This window comes from Chrysemys picta, chromosome 11 (genome assembly GCF_011386835.1).
Source record: "Chrysemys picta bellii isolate R12L10 chromosome 11, ASM1138683v2, whole genome shotgun sequence".
Classification (NCBI taxonomy): domain Eukaryota; kingdom Metazoa; phylum Chordata; order Testudines; family Emydidae; genus Chrysemys; species Chrysemys picta.
In genome coordinates this window covers 26,101,809-26,119,917 of record NC_088801.1, presented here as the reverse complement: position 1 = coordinate 26,119,917, position 18,109 = coordinate 26,101,809, and the positions used below count along the sequence as shown (strand labels likewise).

At 40.8% G+C, this 18,109-nt stretch overlaps 1 protein-coding gene across 2 annotated transcripts in view; it reads right to left on the bottom strand.

The window, feature by feature from the left end:
- KIF5C (kinesin family member 5C) overlaps positions 1-18,109 on the bottom strand; it is a 122,421-nt gene that overhangs the window by 17,702 nt on the left and 86,610 nt on the right. For both annotated transcript variants that reach the window (XM_008171434.4, XM_008171435.4), the window contains exons 14-22: positions 17,711-17,917; positions 15,872-16,018; positions 13,541-13,729; positions 10,324-10,441; positions 8,808-8,884; positions 7,067-7,176; positions 5,949-6,050; positions 4,360-4,420; positions 58-129 (exon numbers count right to left, since the gene is read on the bottom strand). In XM_008171434.4, the coding sequence (XP_008169656.2) occupies positions 58-129; positions 4,360-4,420; positions 5,949-6,050; positions 7,067-7,176; positions 8,808-8,884; positions 10,324-10,441; positions 13,541-13,729; positions 15,872-16,018; positions 17,711-17,917 (1,083 nt within the window). The remainder of the gene's footprint in view (positions 1-57; positions 130-4,359; positions 4,421-5,948; positions 6,051-7,066; positions 7,177-8,807; positions 8,885-10,323; positions 10,442-13,540; positions 13,730-15,871; positions 16,019-17,710; positions 17,918-18,109) is intronic.

Sequence of the window (18,109 nt, the reverse complement as noted above, 5' to 3'; positions counted from 1 at the left end):
ACTGGGGAAAGGGGGTAGATTGTGTTAAAATAAAATCCAGGTAATATTTGAACTTACTTTTTTGACTCGAGTGGTGAGGTCTTGAACAAAGAGTTTTCGTAGGTTGTGGAGGGTCTGAAGTTCTCTTGCCTGGAAATAGAATTTAAACAAAAAGTCAGTAAAATTTTGCAGACACTGTTGTAAAATTTCTCCTCACATAAGAACATGTAGAGTACATTATCTATAAGTATATATGCAGGTATGCTTGAAAACATACATATATCATTACTGTTTAAGTAACTTTAAATTAATGAATTGCATCAGTTGACAGAAGGGCATGAATTTGGGATGTAATTGGTGTGTGGAAATCTGATGGTTTCACAAAGGTGATTATCTAGTGTGAAACAGTACCTCTATCACACCTCACTTTACTGTCCATAATCATTTCACATCAGCCAAAATTGAACTGATTGTAAAACCGGGGGGTCGGGGGGGGGGGAAAACATCACAATGAGTTAAGGCTTAGTTCATGTGACTAAAGGCAAGCAATTGTAATTAGCAAAAAACCCAAACCCTTGTTTGTATATCTTCTGTCTCATTCAGTCACATCCCCATAGTTCATTGTTTTTGGCTATGCGTCTGCAGTGAAGTTCTCTCTGAAAACACATCTAACACACTGAAGAAAAAAATAAACCAACCAGAAAGACAGTCTCAAAAGCTGGCTGTGGTAACGTCCCCAGCTATTAAATGACACTTAAATCATTGAGCCTTGAATTCATGCTATGACAATTTTGCTGACCAAACCTATGCACTGAAAGATGGTGACATTATATCACAAGGTGATAGGTGCCTTATAAATACCACAGGTTCATTCCTAATCTTTCAACACTACTTAATTTTGCTAAACTTCAGCATAAGAGCCACTTTATTCAAAGAGAAATGCGAGAGGCATAGCACAAAAAGTCTTAATCCTTTGCCCATTCTGTGAAGGGCAGAGAAACCAGTTACAGGAAGGAAATGTGCATAACCATTTGGATAAACAGTGAATTCCAACCCATTCTCTACTTTTTATATGTTGCACTGGTATGAAGGATATGCCCCAAGTTGATAAGTACAACCTTTGCTTTTCTATCTTAGTGTTATCTTCTCACACAGAAATTTGAACTGGCCACTCAATAAATCAGGAGCGATAAGGCTATAAGCTTTTGGACTGCCACTTCTTATCTTTATCACTTAGTGGGGAAAACTAGAAAGCGATTCTGAACCCAAAAAAGGAGGTGCTACTGCAAAAGGACGGATAGAAGTGCTTACTTCCAATTATCCACAGACACCCAAAAAAAAAAAATCTGATGTACAATTATCCACATATACTGTTGTATTCATAACACATACCTTACACTGTTCTAATACAAACATACAGATGCACATTACTACTCTCAGAAGGGAAAATGTAATTTAGAGCTAGACAGAGTTTATTCTCACCCCACAGCTCTTATCCAAAGCAAGGGGCAGCATGAGTCCCAATTCCCTCCCTGGTTCCATCCTGAAACTAAGCCATCTGCTCCTGATTACTTCCCTCACCACACCGGCTCAACTGTGCTGGCAGTCAGTGGGGGGCCAGGTCAAGGCTATGCCCATTCTCCAGCCCTGATGGAGACAGGTCTCCTGCTGGAGACCTACCTGCACAGGACAGGGAAATAGCAACCCCACGGAGACAGCTCTCTCCACCACACAGTGACCTAGGAGGCACACCATGCTTGCAGAGGTTTACACTCCCTTACTTCTCTGTGCACACAAGCAAGCCATGATCTTGGACTAAAATGGCACATGTTGCATGTAATTTGTTTTACTTGATTTTTCCTCCTGCTGCAGTAATTACCGACTGAAATTTTGATCATTGCTAATATTTTAATATAGCTGCAGCAACACCTTCTGAGATGCCATGGGAATGAACAAAAGAGTGCATGAGTGTACAACAGTTTAAGTAGGTCCTTGATTTTAAACAAAAACACCATCTGATATAGTCGGTGCAAAATATCCATGTCCTATTGCTTAAAACTGAGCTCCTTACTCACTGAATAGGACAATATCATCACAGGTTATTCTTAGAATTCATGAGCAGTATAGCTGCAAGAGAACTCATCTGAAATCAGGAGGGTAGTTAAACACTTTTTCTAAAAATCAGGAAATGTTTCTCAAATATATATATTTTATATATGAAATCTGGGTGCCTAAAGTTCAGCTCCAAATAAAAATAGCCTGATTTTTGAGACTGCTCCCAGGGTCAATACAGCTTTAATTTAAAATTATGCTCCATATGAAAAAAATAAATTAACAAAATATGTAAGCAATTATGCTTCTTGATTAACTCTCTGCAAAATATTATATTTTGAATTCAACAACTTATACAGTAACTGGAAGAATTACTAAAAAATGAAGTTCTGAAAAACTTTAAAAGATAACGTTTGAATGTTTTGCTCAAGAAGGTAAAGGAAAAACAAAACTGGCTAGAGCCAGACAAATTGTTGGCAAGGGCTGAACAAGTTTCACCATACAGCTCTGAATAAACACATCTTTCCTGAACTACCTCGGATATTCCAAAGTTGAGCAGAAAAAACTCCCTATTGTGTGGTAGTTTGGGGGCACACACCAATGTCCACCTGGGATTATGAGAAACACCAAATTTATTTTCCCTTCAGATTCCGTTTTCAGAAGTAAAAAGCTAGCATGTTAACCTACCATACAATCTACTCCTCCTTCATAGGCTAATACAAATGTAGGGCAGGAAGGGACCTCAGGAGCCCCATGTTCTGAGGAAGGGCCAAATATATCTAGACCATCCCTGACAGGTGTTTGTCCAACCTGTTCTTAAAAACCTCCAATGATGGGGATTCCACAACCTCCCTTGGAAGCCTATTCCAGAGCTTAACTGTCCTTACAGTTAGAAAGTTTTTCCTAATATAACACCTAAATTTTCCTTGTTGCAGATTAAGCACATTACTTCTTGTCCTATTTTGAGAGGACATGGAGCACAATTGATCATTTCCCTCTTTATCACAGCCCTTAACATATCTGAAGACTTATCAGGTCACCGCCAGTCTTCTGTTCTTAAGACTGAACATACCCAGATTTTTTAACGTTTCCACATACATCAGCTTTTCTAAATCTTTTATCATTTTTGTAGCTCTCCTTGTGACTCTCTACAATTTGTCCATATCTTCTTAAAGTATGGCACCCAAAACTCAACACAGTACTCCACCCAGGGGTGAAACTAGAAATAAGGACTTACCAGTACGGGGCTGCCGGCCCACCCTGTACCGGTAAGTGCCCTCCCTCTCCCCCGGGCCCTTTAAACCGCTGCCTGAGCCCCCGGCTGCTGCTGCTACCCCAGGGCTCTGGCAGCAGGGCTCCAGGGGCTATTTAAAGGGCCCAGGACTCCCCTGCTTCTACCTCCCCTGCCTTTTAAATAGCCCCCGGAGCCCTGGGGTAGCAGCAGCGGGGCTCCGGCAGCTATTTAAAGGGTCCAGGGCAGTAGAGGCAGCAGGAGCCCGGCCCTTTAAATAACCCCCAGAGCCCCACTGCCGTTACCCCATGGCTCCAGCGGCGGGGCTCTGGCAGCCGCTGCTGGGAGCCCCAGGCCCTTTAAATTGCCGCCTGGGGAAGCCGGGCCACCCCGGTACGGTATACCAGCTTACTTTCACCTCTGACTCCACTTAATGCCTCGCCAGTGCCAAGCAGAGTGGGACAATTAATTCACTCATATTGTAATCAAGAAGAAAATCACTATTGTTTCAACCAGCCTTTTTACCTCTTCCAAAAGTCTTGTATATTGCACAAAGTCAAAGTTTTTCACAAGAAGATTTCATAGCATTGATCTGAAGACAGCACTAGTTCTTCAAAAGAAGTGTCCTTTCAGTATGATTGCAGAGCATAATGCATTTTATACAGGATTATGCTGATTGCACAGTGATAAAGTACTAACATCTTTGAGAAACGCAATTTAAATGTATTAATGTAATACATTGGTTATGACATTAAATCATAAATATCAAATATTGAAAAACTTGTAGAATGAGCCATTGAGATGAGTATATGTAGGATGATAAGTAAACAGATCAGTAAAATAGCTTTAGGAAATTTAGAAATAAGGTGTAACCTAGATATGGGCAAAAGTGGGTTCGGTCAGATCCTAAACGTATTCAAATCAAGTTCAAGACAGAAGAAGAGTTTGGAAATATACTACTTTTTAAAACTTATTTCTCACCTAAGCTGGTCATTTTCTTGCAAAAACATTGTAGGCAACAAGCACATACAAAAAGGCTGGCAACAAATCACTGCCTAAGCCCTTGCAAAAAAGCTGATGTTTTAGTTATAACATACCACAGTTTCCTCCAGCCCTTTAAGATCTTCTCTTGCTTGTTCCCTTTTATCATTAAGCAGTCTAAAAAGAGAGACCATTATGTAAGCCAAACAACATACTGAAATCATGAAAATAAAAGAACATAAAACAGAATAGCATCAGTCAAAGTTTTCAGATTTGGATGGAACAGGTGTGCCCACATTCGCACATCTAAATAAATTGCACATGCAATTACCCAACTGCACACATATGTGCAGGCTTTTTCAGCAGTAATGACTGGGCCACCATCTCCATTTTGGCATGCAACTCTTGTAACTGTATTTGAAAATTTAATCTTCTATATTTTCAGGAAAGTCTGAGAAAAAGCCCAAATAAGCAACTAGGTGGTTTTGTTACTGGTGGATTGTTTGTTTTTACAGTACAAAAAGCCAATCTGCAATCTTGCAACGAGCAAGACATTTTCAGTTTATCTCCTTGCACAAGGTAACAAAACTAGAGCTCTGAAAAACTTATTTTGGCACATACTAAAACAACAAAAAACCATGACATAACCAATGTGGTGTGCGCTGTAATTTTTAGGGTAGCCTGGTTATTGGGATGGTGTCTTCTGTATGAGTATTTTGGTGTAAATGCTTCTCACTAGGAGACAATCTGGGATGAGTCAGGCAGGAAGGAAGACATTGCTCAAGATGGTCAGCTTCCACTTAAGAGTTGTTAAGGGACAACACCATAAATATTATCTCTGGTGACTCTGCCATAGTCCTGGACAACCTACAGAACTGGTCTGACCAGGACGGTTCAAAGCTGGCCAAGACTTGAAGTGGCCTTCTGGAAAACAAAGAATCCTTGTAGGGTTAAAAAGGACTCTCTTGAGGATATAAAGGGGGAATCAGACAGACACACACAGTCTATGCAGGTGTCCGAAGAAGCTAGGCCTGCCTCGATTGCCATTATGGGATGGTAATACTTTAGGTAAGATAGACATATTTACACGCTGTTGATTTAAAATCCGCTTTTCTCTAATGCTTTGATCCAATTGTTAAATAAAAATACTTTGTTTTAAGAAGGTTGTTGGTCACTGTGTCACTTGTCCCTGTAAGAAGGAAACAGGTGCCTGAAACCCAAATGGATCTGCTGGGTAATATTCCATCTTCTGTGGTACCTATATGGCCTTCTCCATTCCCATAATATCCAAGCACCTCAGTCTTTAGTGTATTTATCCTCACAACACCCCTGGGAAGTAGGCAAGTGCTATTATCCACATTTTACAGATGGGCAAATGAGGCAACACAGACAAAGTGACTTGTCCAAGGTCACACAAGAAGTCTGTTGGCAGAACAGGGAACTGAATTTATGCCCCCCCACCAAGTCCTAGGCCGGTGTCCTAACCACTAGACCATCCTTCCCCTCTAAGTGGCTGGTATACAAAGGGTAACAATCTCAGAATGGAAGAATTGTGTGATTTCACCCCAAGACAGATAAGGCCTATCACCTGAGCAGGTGCACTCAAAGAGATCAGAAAGGGATCAGAGGTGCAGCTAGCCCGTAAGTATGACAATATACAAGAAACAAAGCTTAAAGAAATCAGAGAAGGAGACTGTAAACTTACATGAGCTTTTCCAGTTTCATTTCTCTTTCCTGATCCTCTATTTTCAATTTATCATAATCAGAGCTCAATTTCTCTTGTTCCAATTGCAGCTTCTGGTTCATACTGAAATGAGAAGGGGAAAAACCTCGCCAGCTTGATACAGACCATTGTAGGTAAAACACTTAGAGAAACCTTCACATTCAGAACAGAGTTACCCACAGAGAATGAACCTGCAGTTCCACTGAGAGATTTTGGTATTTATACTAACCATGAAGGATCATTAACTGGAATAATAGCCTTCATTTAAATATTTTGGGGAAACAAAACATACAAACAGCTCTTGTCCCCTCCCACCACATACCCTTTTTATACCTCAAGGGCACAACCTGTACTTCCAAAACTATTCTGTTTTCACATTTCTCATGTTTCTGTTATCATGTCTTATCCCTTTTATAAATGCAGTGGAAAATGAGCATTACATTGGGATGAGACAGATTTAATTAATTGTTTACAGAACCAAGGGTATAGCAGTAAGGAGCACAGTGCCCCACATTGTACTTTACATCATAATTCTATTGAGAAAGAATTCCAGTGCAGAATCATGCACTAGATGTACAGACTTGGCTTCAGTATGTTTTTGGGGTACTTCATTAACCGATATATACTGAAACTGGTGATGCCAAGAAAACACACCCATAGTACTGTAACAGGAAGCAGCTGGAGTTTACTGGCTAGTAGTTGTTTGAAGAACGAGAAAGGCTGTGGCAGGACCAGTCACCATGACAGGTGTTCAGAGTCTTTATTTTTCCAATTTGTTCTCATCTACTATTTCTATTATCTATAAGCCTTTAGGCATAACATTATTGTGTCTTCCTCCCCTCCACAATTCTTTTTATTGAAGTAGATACATAACAAGGAAAAGGACAGTTTAATCCATAATATTCTATACTTTTCTGTCCCTTTATCTTCAAATCAGTACAGAATAGTTATATAGGGTACCTGTACATGCTGGTTTCTAAGGCCAGCAAGTGCTAGTAGAACTCTGAGATACATAGGTATGGATGGAAGAACAATCTTACAATGTCATTAGAACAGTATAGAAAAGAGCTAAATGACAGGGAAACAATGAGCAAGCATACTCTCTGATTTCATCAATGATTTTCTGCTTCTCTTCAATCTCATCTCGTAGCCTGGACAGCTGTTTCTGGTGGGCTTCCCTGTGACTCTCCATCTGCTGCTCCAGCGCTTTCTGCAGTTTGAAAAACAGAAATGGTGTATTTCAATAGTTTATCTGCTTTTGCTAATGCCTAATCCTCTCTTTTCTGTACATACAAGCTAAGTCAAACCTATAGTTTTAGATTTAAAAAGTAAATCACATCAGAACTTTACTCAATATACTGATTTATATAGACAGCGCGGTACCATCTATTGCACCGAGTGCTAGATTCATGACTATGCATCTGTCTTATGTGGGGAAGCCCTGATTTCTATTTTTGTGGCTTTGCAAGGAACATGTACAGGAAGATGGCAGGTGTGTGTTAGTAAGCATACCCCAAGAATTACAGCTGTTCCTGCCACCTTCTATACCATTGTACCCATCTGTTTACCAGGAAAAAAAATGTTTACTGCTTTAGTTGTGCAGATGAAGAACACCTAAAGGGCGGTAGTGGGGGGGAAGCAGCTTACTCATGACACTACTGCCGAACTCCTAGAGCTAGAGATATTTCAAGTACTTGGGAAAGCTATATTTTTATTCTCTCTTTTTGGCTTGATGTTACATAGGACATTTTTCCCTCACACCAGACATGGAATAATTCTGCATCGCTATTTAATCATTAATTTAGGTTTTTGAATCCGAGGTCAAATTTTTGAAGTTCAGTTACTATCCCTGTTAAACACAGGATTTTCCCCCCACTTCACACAAACTGTAATCCTCATTAAAAAAACATACCAGTTCTCTACATTATTGCTTAATATTTCCTCCTTGCATTCTACTTGCAAACTGGAAGGATAAATATCAGAAAATGTGTTTTGGCTTTATAATTCATTAGGTCATATTTAGGAGGAGGTTCTTTCCAGATGATTGGGCAATTGTTTAAATATGATCTGGCCTTTCCTTATTAAATTCCAGTATAAAAAAATCACATTGATCCATAAGGCCTGATTCACCACTTAAACTAATTTACTTCAATAGATTTCTACTGGTATAAAACTGAAGTAATGCAGGCTGAATGAATCAGGCTCATTTTTATGTGTGTAGGTAAGGAAACCATTTCCAATTAAAAGTACATCTCTACCTCAATATAATGCTGTCCTCGGGAGCCAAAAAATCTTACCGCGTTATAGGTGAAACCGTGTTATATCGAACTTGCTTTGATCCACTGGAGTGCGCAGCCCCACTCCCCCGGAGCGCAGCTTTACCGCGTTATATCCGAATTCATGTTATATCGGGTCGCGTTATATCGGGGTAGAGGTGTACTATATTAGGCACGGAATTTCTCTCCTGGGTTCAAATGAAGAAGTGGATTTACTAAAATCTTTTTGATTAAATTTGTACAAATCTTTCAACTGAATCTTTTCACCTTTTGAAGTTAGCTCAACTTCCAAACCATCCAACCATATTTTGGCTACAATGTACCTTTTTCCCCCACAAATTTACTTTATCAACGTTATCAAGCTCTTCCCTTTCAAATCAGGAAAGTCACTCCTACGTGGCATGTAGGTTTCCCAATGGAAGTTTATGGCTCTGATCGATTATAAAAAGTTTATTAAAAATGATTGGGCAGCACATGTGCATCCGAAAGCAGAATTTAGACCTAATTGTCAGTTTGACAAGTGTTCTTGGTGAGGAAAATCTATAATTGTGGCCTGCAATGCTACCTTCATTTCCTCTGCATCCTGAAGAAGGGTCAGATGCTCCTTCTCTTTATCCTGGAAGCTGACTTCATGCATTTTTTCTGTTAAGAGTTTAAAAAAAAAAAGTTAAGAATTAACCAGAGACTTACTCGACACACTGAATCTGAAACCATTACCAAAAAAAAAAAAAATCACTACAACAGCTTTTTCTTTCCAGAAGCAGACAGAGAACTTCAGCTCTCAATTCAAGAATATCACATTACCCATCTCCGATACATTTTTAATGGTAACAAAATAAATGGGCACACTAACAGTCATTTGTTGAAAGACTCACATATGGCTAGGCAGGGCTCTATCTGAAGTGACATGTGGATAACCCATCCATCACCTTCTCCACTTATCACCAGGCCAGACCCCCCATATGTCTACAACTCCTCCCCATTCCCAGCATCCTCATGTCTACTTGTGACCCTTCCCACTGTCCTTAGGCCTTGGTGACTTCCATCCTTTTCTTCTACCTTTTCAGAGGATCCAAAGCATCTGATGCCACACCTACCCCTAGGAATAGATGGGGAAGCCTGAAGGTGGAGCCAAAGCACAACTTGCCAGAATGTTAAATAATGAATTCTCTGACACAGCCTGCTGCTCCTGGACTACGAAGGGACCCCGAACAAGGAATATGGGGTGATGTTCTGAGTTGGCAGGTGTATGGTGGAAATCAGGACCCACAGTGGCAGTGTGTGCTACAGAGGCTTAAGAACACTAGAGAGAATTGCTCTTTCAATAAATTTTGCATATGTTGTCACAAAAACCTAATTTGCAATCCATAAAACGAAGCCCATGTATTTGGAGGATGTAACGTAGCAGCTACGAAAGAAGCATTTCACCCAGGATCAAACAGGGCACAGTCTCCCCAGTTGTAGAGCAGGCAACCCACAAGGCTTGTATGGGTCAGCAACTAGGGGGATTATTCCAGTTGGACTGGACTCGAAGAATAGTACAATACCAGGAGGGCCTGATGCTCCTTCAACTGCATGAACTAGATTGCTGTGGCTTAACTTTGAGTTTCATAACAAGCACAGTGTGTTCTGCAAGTCACTGAACTGTGTGATATTGACTCAGTTGTACTGTTCTATGACTGAATACTAAGCATGCAGGACAATTTATTAAGAGGATGGGGGAAATCATTTGTTGTAAAGTTTGCACATTCAGGTTTCCCATTAGCTACATCCATGCATCCTCTTCAGAGTTTGCTTTTGCTTCAAAGAGACCCTGAGCAATGCCTAGGATTAGGCAAGTGAATTAAAATCCCGACTATCCAATCTGGCTCAGCCGTGTCATCCTTCTAGTAATGGGAGGAATGAATAGCAGGTCGGCAGGGGCAACCATTATTTGCAATGAAAGCCACAACAAAATACAAGATCCCCAGAAGAGTTGTCAATGTGCCAGTTGGATAGAACTCGATTTTCTAGACTGTAGAGGTAAAAAGTCTAGGACTAGAGGCCCCCCACAATTAATTACCCTATTTTAAGTACAGTACCTTGAGCACGTAACTTGGCCAGCTCTTCATTAAGCGAGTCTTGTGACTCTTCTAGGTGCCTTCTCTTCTGTTCCATATTTTGCATGTAGTCTGTAAGGGACTTAATCTTTGCTTCATGCTTTAAAAAAAGTGAACAATAAGCAGATATAAATGGTAAAGCTTGTAATTTAGAAATTCAGGTGCTCTCTTCCTATAAAGATTAGGGACGTGTGAAAGCTCTCTGCATCCAGAGCTACCTACTAGGTGGACATGCTGTACAAGATCTACAATAGATGTAACACCAACACAATCTTAACTCTTTGTGGCCTGTGGTTAACACTATGCAGCATGACAAGTATTTCCACAATACCATATGGAATGTAGGACCAGCTTGTTATCAACCAGCAGCAATATTTTAAAGTCAAATTAATTTAACATTAGGATGGAATACATAATTGAGTAGCTTCCTGGGCATCTCAAGCTGTACTACTAGGATGCCAGATGTGTTGGTCAATAGCAACACTGATCATTTGCTCCTATTTTTTGTTAGCACGTCTTTAAACAAGAAAGGTCACTTTAATTAATAAAAATAGCAGCTGACACATTTCAAAGGTAAAAAGAACAAAATATATTTTATTTTGAAACAAATTCTATTCCTAATTTCTGAGTTAAGAGGGGCCTGTGTTGGGAGCTATTACAGTTCTACTGATGAGATCATTTCATTTTAAGAAGACCTGCCTCAGCATGGAGAAGAGGTCTAGATTTTTGAGTTCACATTATATTTCCGCATTAAGGGCAAAAGCTTGAAAGGTGCCGAGTACCTCCTAACCTTAATGGGAGTTGAAAGAGTTCAGTACTGAGTCTCAGGACTGAGTTCTCAATGAAAAGTACATGTCAAATGCCACATCTATCATGATGACAGTCTGCTAGATTACTAAGTTTGACAAGAAGCGTTTGGAATGCTCATTCCCCAAAGTGTGGAATTAGAGCAGCACATGGCAGAGATACTCAATTTTAAGGGCTCAATTAAACAGTTCAAACCTCTGTTAACTGTTACTAAGTTTCCTTCTAGGCTTAAATACAGAGGGAACCTCATCATGGTCTTATTCACAGGGCTCCCAGAATGACAAGAAAAAAAGTTCTCATGCTTGAAAGAATTAATCTGGTTGGTTTCCACACAGCACTAAAAGCATTCAAACACCAGAAGAGAGGTGTAGACCATCAGTCTCAGCACAGTAGTGAGTTCCACTCCCACTTCTAATCCCGCCTCATTCAACAGCCTCTGGCAAGCCACTTAACCTTTTTGCCTCAGATTCTCTATCTTTACAGGGATGTGGAGGGGAATAATTAGGTAACATTTGTTAAGTGCTTTGAACATGAAAAGTGCTATGTAACTGTTAAGTATTACCAGACTCCAGTATACAATTTTATTGATTAAAAAAAGCCCTGGGATAAGATCATTCACATGCATGGTTCATTTCACATTTCTGAACAAACGATCTATCCAGCCACAAATTGGTCTAGTGTCTTTCTGGAACATTTAGAAGCATGCTACAACTTCTGCCTTTCCTTATCAAGATCTACAGCAAGTTCAATGGATTGGAGAGCCACAGCAACTGCAAAACTGGGTCTGTCCCGACTTACATTTTAATGATAAACTCCAGTTTTTTCAGATTAAGTGCCATAAAATTACATGTGGTGGACTCTCAATTCCTCCCCACAATCAGGGAACATGGGGACCATGTGGAATCAACAAAACCCCAACATATTGGCAGTAGCTGGTATTCAGCACACTTCCTTTCCTTTTTCCCCTTTAGGATCACAAAAAGTCTGACCCAGAGGGGCATCCTCCAAGCTCTTTTTCTGGTCACACAACAGTCACCAGGAAACCCTGCTGCTCAGAATTATATGGCACCAGTCTCTATAGTGTTAACAGTATCATTTCATATACTATACCAGGGGTCGGCAACCTTTCAGAAGTGGTGTGCCGAGTCTTCATTTATTCACTCTAATTTAAGGTTTCGCGTGTCAGTAATACATTTTAACGTTTTTAGAAGGTATCTTTCTATAAGTCTATATTATATAACTAAACTATTGTATGTAAAGTAAACAAGGTTTTCAAAATGTTTAAGAAGCGTCATTTAAAATTAAATTAAAATGCTGATCTTACGCCACCAGCCTGCTCAGCTCGCTGCCAGCCTGGGATTCTATTAACCGGGACCCAGTCCTGGGGGTGGGGGGTGTTTCAGGGGTCAGGGCAGAGGGCTGGGGGAGGGGGTTCATGGCAGAAGGCTGGGTGTGTGTTGCGGTGTGGGGGGTTCAGGGCAGAGGGCTGGGGAGTGTGGGGGGTGCAGGGCAGAAGGCTGTGTGTGTGTTGGGGTGGGGGGGGTTCAGGGCAGACGGCTGGGGCTGTGGGGGTGCAGGGCAGAGGGATGGGTGTGTGTTGGGGTGGGGGGTGCAGAGCAAAAGGCTGGGATGCTCGGCTCGTGGGGGTGCTCCCAACCCCCTGCCCTGAGCGGCTCAGGGCAGGGGGCTGGAAGGGATATGCCCTGTTCCACCCCCTTCCCCCAAGCTCCGTCCCTACTTCTCTCTGCGTCCTCTACGGAGCAGGGAGCATGCTGCCGCTCTTCCCCCTCCCCCTCGCTAGGGCCATCAGCTGATTGGCCAGGGAAGGAGAGGAGGAGGGGCTGGAAAGCACCACGCTGGGGGAAGAAGTGGGGGAGAGGGGAAGCTTGGCTGCCGCAGAACCAAGCTTCTGCCTCCTGCCCCCGCAGGGGAGAGCGGTGGGCGAGGCGGGGCCGAGTGGGGCTGGGACTGCGGAAGGGAGCTGCGTGCCACTCAGAATTGGCTAGCGTGCCAAACACGGCCGTAGTTTGCCGACCCCTGTACTATACTGTATATTTGCTAATGGGATGAATGCCTCTCCCAACATGTTTTACAAATGAACTGGATATTAATTTTGTTAATTTCATTTGCATGTCATTTTTTAAGTTAAAGGCAGAGTGTTAAAGGTATAGAGTTGCAGAAATAAAGTTGTTTCTTCAACATGTGTGGATAAGCTGTACTTTACAGTATGAGGGAGATAGAAATCTACAGCCAAGCAGGCATGATCTCATCATTGAGAAGTAGCATGTTTAATTAGGTTGGGGGTGGAGGCAGGAGATTTCAAGGAAGAAGAGAGTAAATCAGTGAGACTTCTACCAAAGAGAGGAGGAGGAGGAGGAGGAAAGAGGCATACTTGTGAGATGAGGAGCTGGCAGGCTGCAAGTTCCCTCTCACTGGCATTCATCTTCCTGTTGGAGTCTATCTGGGCACTCTCCAGCTGCTTGCTGCGGTTCACCAGAGATTTCACCTCAGACTTCATCTTACTGATATACAGCCGTGCCATGGTGAACTCTTCCTCGATTACCCCGTTCACATCTGCTAACTAAACACACAAAGAGTTGCATTGCTTAATGCAGGCTTATAAAAGAAAATAGCCAATGCAGAAAACTTTCTACTAGTGAACCAGTTGTCTAGAGCTAGGAGATCTCAGTAATACACAGCACAACTCACAAGTCCTGGGTACAGCAGCTTGGATTTTTTCCCATTTACATTTCAAAATGTCATATCACTCAACCTCTCCGAAACTTCATGGATAAAAGTCAGACAAAGGCCAAAAGTTAAGTCTTCCTGCTCAGATTATAACCACTGATCCAATGACTCAACATTAAAAGTGGGAATAATTTAGAACACTTGCCCTAATTGCAGTGACACATTGCAGAAGAACTTTCCGATGCTGCTGGAGAGGCCACCCTTTTTAAAGTGACATTATAAAGCACCTTCCATTGTTACTTGTTTACACTGAAAACTGGCTTCTTAATTAGTACAAAGCCTCCACTAAATGGTAAACATCTATTTTCAAGTACTGTACCCTTTAATATAATTTCATATATAATTACATGACCACCAGGGGTTCCTGTAACATCTTATGCAAGATTCACTCTTGTACTACTAGGAAAAAAATGGTTAAAAAGAACTTCCAGATCAGATCACATTAATTTGGACAGAGCTCCCTGTAATCTTATATCAACCCTAGATTTACTGACTATTTGTATCAGCCAAAAACTGAAATGGCATGACCATTTATTTTGCTTATTTTAAGATTGCAACAGCTAGATTTCCAGAATTATCAAATACTTTAATATAAACTAATACACTACGGAACATTCAGAACCTGTGGAATCCAATGATAACAGCAGAATTCCAGGAGCCCAATTTTCTCTCAGTTCATTGAGCAAGGAATTCCTCAGCAAGCATGGATTTCCTTTCCCTCCCCTACCCAAACATGCCTTCTAGCAACTCTTAAATGAACAGTTCATACTCCGGGGAATAATGATGCAGGACGTGTCATAAGAAACACATTGCCAGACAGACAAAGATCATGTCCTTTGTAATCAGAGAGGAATTGAGCACTTGCAAATCCCTTTGACTTCAGTGAGAGAGAGGCAAGTGCACAACAACTCTCAGGATCAGGTCCAAGGGGTATATCCTGGACAGAGTATCCAGCGACACATACTTGTTTTTATCCTTGAAGTACGGGGAAAGAGTTTAAAAAGTAAGATGCCAGGTCCAATATTCCAAGTGAAGAAAAAAGGGGAAAGTTAGTACACTAAAAAGACAACATGAAATACTACTTGGAAATAGATTTGTCTCATGCAAACTTGCCGGAGTGGTCTAGCAACTAGACATAACTTTTAGTTTCAAAAGAAAAAAGTGACATGGTCAACAGTGTAAAGAGAATTCGTATCTCACCTACAGTGAATAGTTTGTTCAGTTACCTGATGCACAGTTTTAGCTAATGGCCATTAAAATACCATTTCCAATTGTTAAAATTTCCTTTATCTGTAGTGGGAGAAGTGAAAACCTTGAAGAACTTGGCCAGCTGTCTGTATTCAGAGGAGCCAGTCAGCATGCAAATTTCAAAGCACTGAGTGACGCAAGATTTCAGGTATCTCCAGAAACATTTCCACTCCCAGGGTTCTACTTTGTCAATAGCATTCATTTATTTTCCACTTTGTTATTCCACAGAAGAAGAAACCATCAATAAGTTTCCTCTCCTACATTGGCTATAGTCAGGCGTATGCTACAGCAATGCTGACATTTATGGGGTAATCAGAAAAATTCACCAATGCTGGAAATTGACAGACTTGAGTTTGTCACCAATACCTTGATTTCCCTGAAAATTTGTGAAATTTCTAAATTCAGCCAGTGTTTAAATGATAAGCCACAAACATTTCTCCTCACATGACTCTGTCCTGATCTGGTGAACGGGTGCTAATACAAATCCTTGACTTCTCAAGAACAGAGAGCGCCTATCACAATAGATTGCATAAGCTGCATGGTGGTTTTATGACCTAGAAAAACATCCACCAAAACCAAAACAAATTATTTTAAATTTGTGATCCAAGGAGGATTTAAAGATCAGACTACAGAGGTGAAAGGTTGAGGCTATAAATACCCATACCACCCATCCTCAGAACTACATCTTTATAGTCTTTTGAAAAAAGCAATATAAGATCTGGTTTACCGTTTTAACATCATTGGTACCAATGATTCCTCCAATCTCTCCCAGATCTTTAAGCAGTAAGTTCAAGATCTCTGTAGCTCTCTTTTTCTGATGATTACTGAGTTCCTGCAACTGACCCAGCTCTCGTTGGGTGGCTGTCAAAGCCGTCTGGAAAAGATTTAAGAGATGGGATTACAAACCTGTCCAATGATTCCTTTTATATAGAACAGCAACTATAGTTCAGAAAACTGACAGTTCATACTCTGAACAGAACAAACCCACATAGGTCAGTTTTCCTATTTCTACATTTAAAAGATTGTCTTTATATGGTTGTTTTTATGTCTCCCCTTTGATAGAGGTATAATTGTGACCCCACATTTCATTTTCCCTTGTTTCAGTGTCATTCCATGGTACAGGCTGTTCAATTATGGCTACAGGATTATTTATTTTATTCATCCTTTTGCAGAATTCACTTAGAGTCTGACATCCAAGTTACATATTAAACACACCAACATCTGCATCTTTCTAGTGTTTGTACAGTAATGCCTTCTATCTAACTGCCTGTCCTTATCACCAGTGTCCTCAGCAGACAGCCAGTATGCCTTTTAGCAAATAGCACAGTAAAATGAAAATTGCTAATATAATGTTAAAAATATTACCAACATGAAATCAATATTGTTGGTATCAGTTACAAAATAATGGAAATCAGAACCGGACAATGACCCAAATAGGCATGAATATCACATGCTCCAGAGTCTATCCTGCCTAACCCTTTGGTTAACCCTAGATTAAACCAAATCTAGATTTGAAACTCTTGTAGACTAGGATATAGTAGGTGATGTAATTTGATCACATCCAAGAAGCTAAGGTGTGTGTCATGGGAGAAGAGAATAAGAAATGAGTGAATACAAAATGTTCTTGTAAATATTTGCACTCTTACTTCATCCCCAATGCTAAGTTTTCTCTATTGCAGCCAGAGAAGTCAGGGAAAAGAAACAGTTACGTTACATTCTGGTGGGACTTGTCAAGATGCAGATTATTCCAACCTCCTTGAAGGGAGAGGGGTGAAGGAGGGAGATTTTCACCAACCTGGCAGTTTTAGGGTAGACTTACACTACTAACTGGATAAATTTCAGCTTGAAGCAACATACCCATGCTAGCTCCAATCAAGCTAGAGCCCTAAAAATAGAGTGTAGCTGTAGCAATGTGAGTGGTAGGAGGGGTTAGCTGCCCTGAGTACATACCTAGCATCTTGGATAGGATTGTACTCGGGCAGCTAGCCCATCCCACCACTCCCAACGCTGACCATATTCTTAGAGCACAGGTACCTCAATCAGAGCTAGTGTGAGTATGTCTCCTTGAGCTGGAATTTACACTGCCAGCCTGAAGCTTAGATGTACCCTTAGTGAGTGAGGTTGAGACACTGTAGTGACAAAGTAGATCTACATACCAGAATATTGGAAGAACAAAGAGAGAATAAAGCTAACAGCTGCTGAGAAGAAAGTCTAGTCATTAGAAAGAACATTACTATTGTGCTTTGCTCCTACAAATTACCATTATATTTTGAGTGTGGTATGCAAGTATCTGCCAACAATTACCACGCAGTAGTATCAGAGTCTACCACAATTTTATTCTTCAAGATGGGCGATACAAGAGGTAACTCTTGGCAAATGTTGGCCTTCTAATGTAATATACTTGACTAGAATATTAATAAAAGATTTATAAATTGGTACAGACTAGTGGGTATCTGGAATGCCTCAAAAACTTTTTCATCTCCCTAAAAATCAGTCTTTTTTGACAATGATAAACTGCATGTAAAAAACAGACATCAGATAGAGGAATAACCAGCAATGCTCCTACTGTTTTCTGTGACAGTTCATCAGCCAGCTGTTCATTGGCTCGGGTCTTGTCCTCCACTTCTTGTGATTTCTGGTCATAATTGACAGCTAATTCCTCCAGGGCCTGAAGAACCTCTTTCACCTCATCTTTTGCAGCCTCATTTTCAATCTGAAGACGAGTCAGTTCCTCTTGGATCTTCTCATAATCTCTTCTAGTGGAAGCCAAAAGCTGGAAATAGATGGCAGAGATCACAAGTAGGTCACTGTTCCCCCAAGAACTAGCTCAAAAGATTTAGAACATTGACTACAGGAGACAAGAGACCTTGCCACTCTACCAGAAACAATATAAGCAGCAGGTGGAATGTGCAAATATATCTTTGAAGAAACTAAGCAAAAAACCTTTGGACCTCATGGAAAAGAA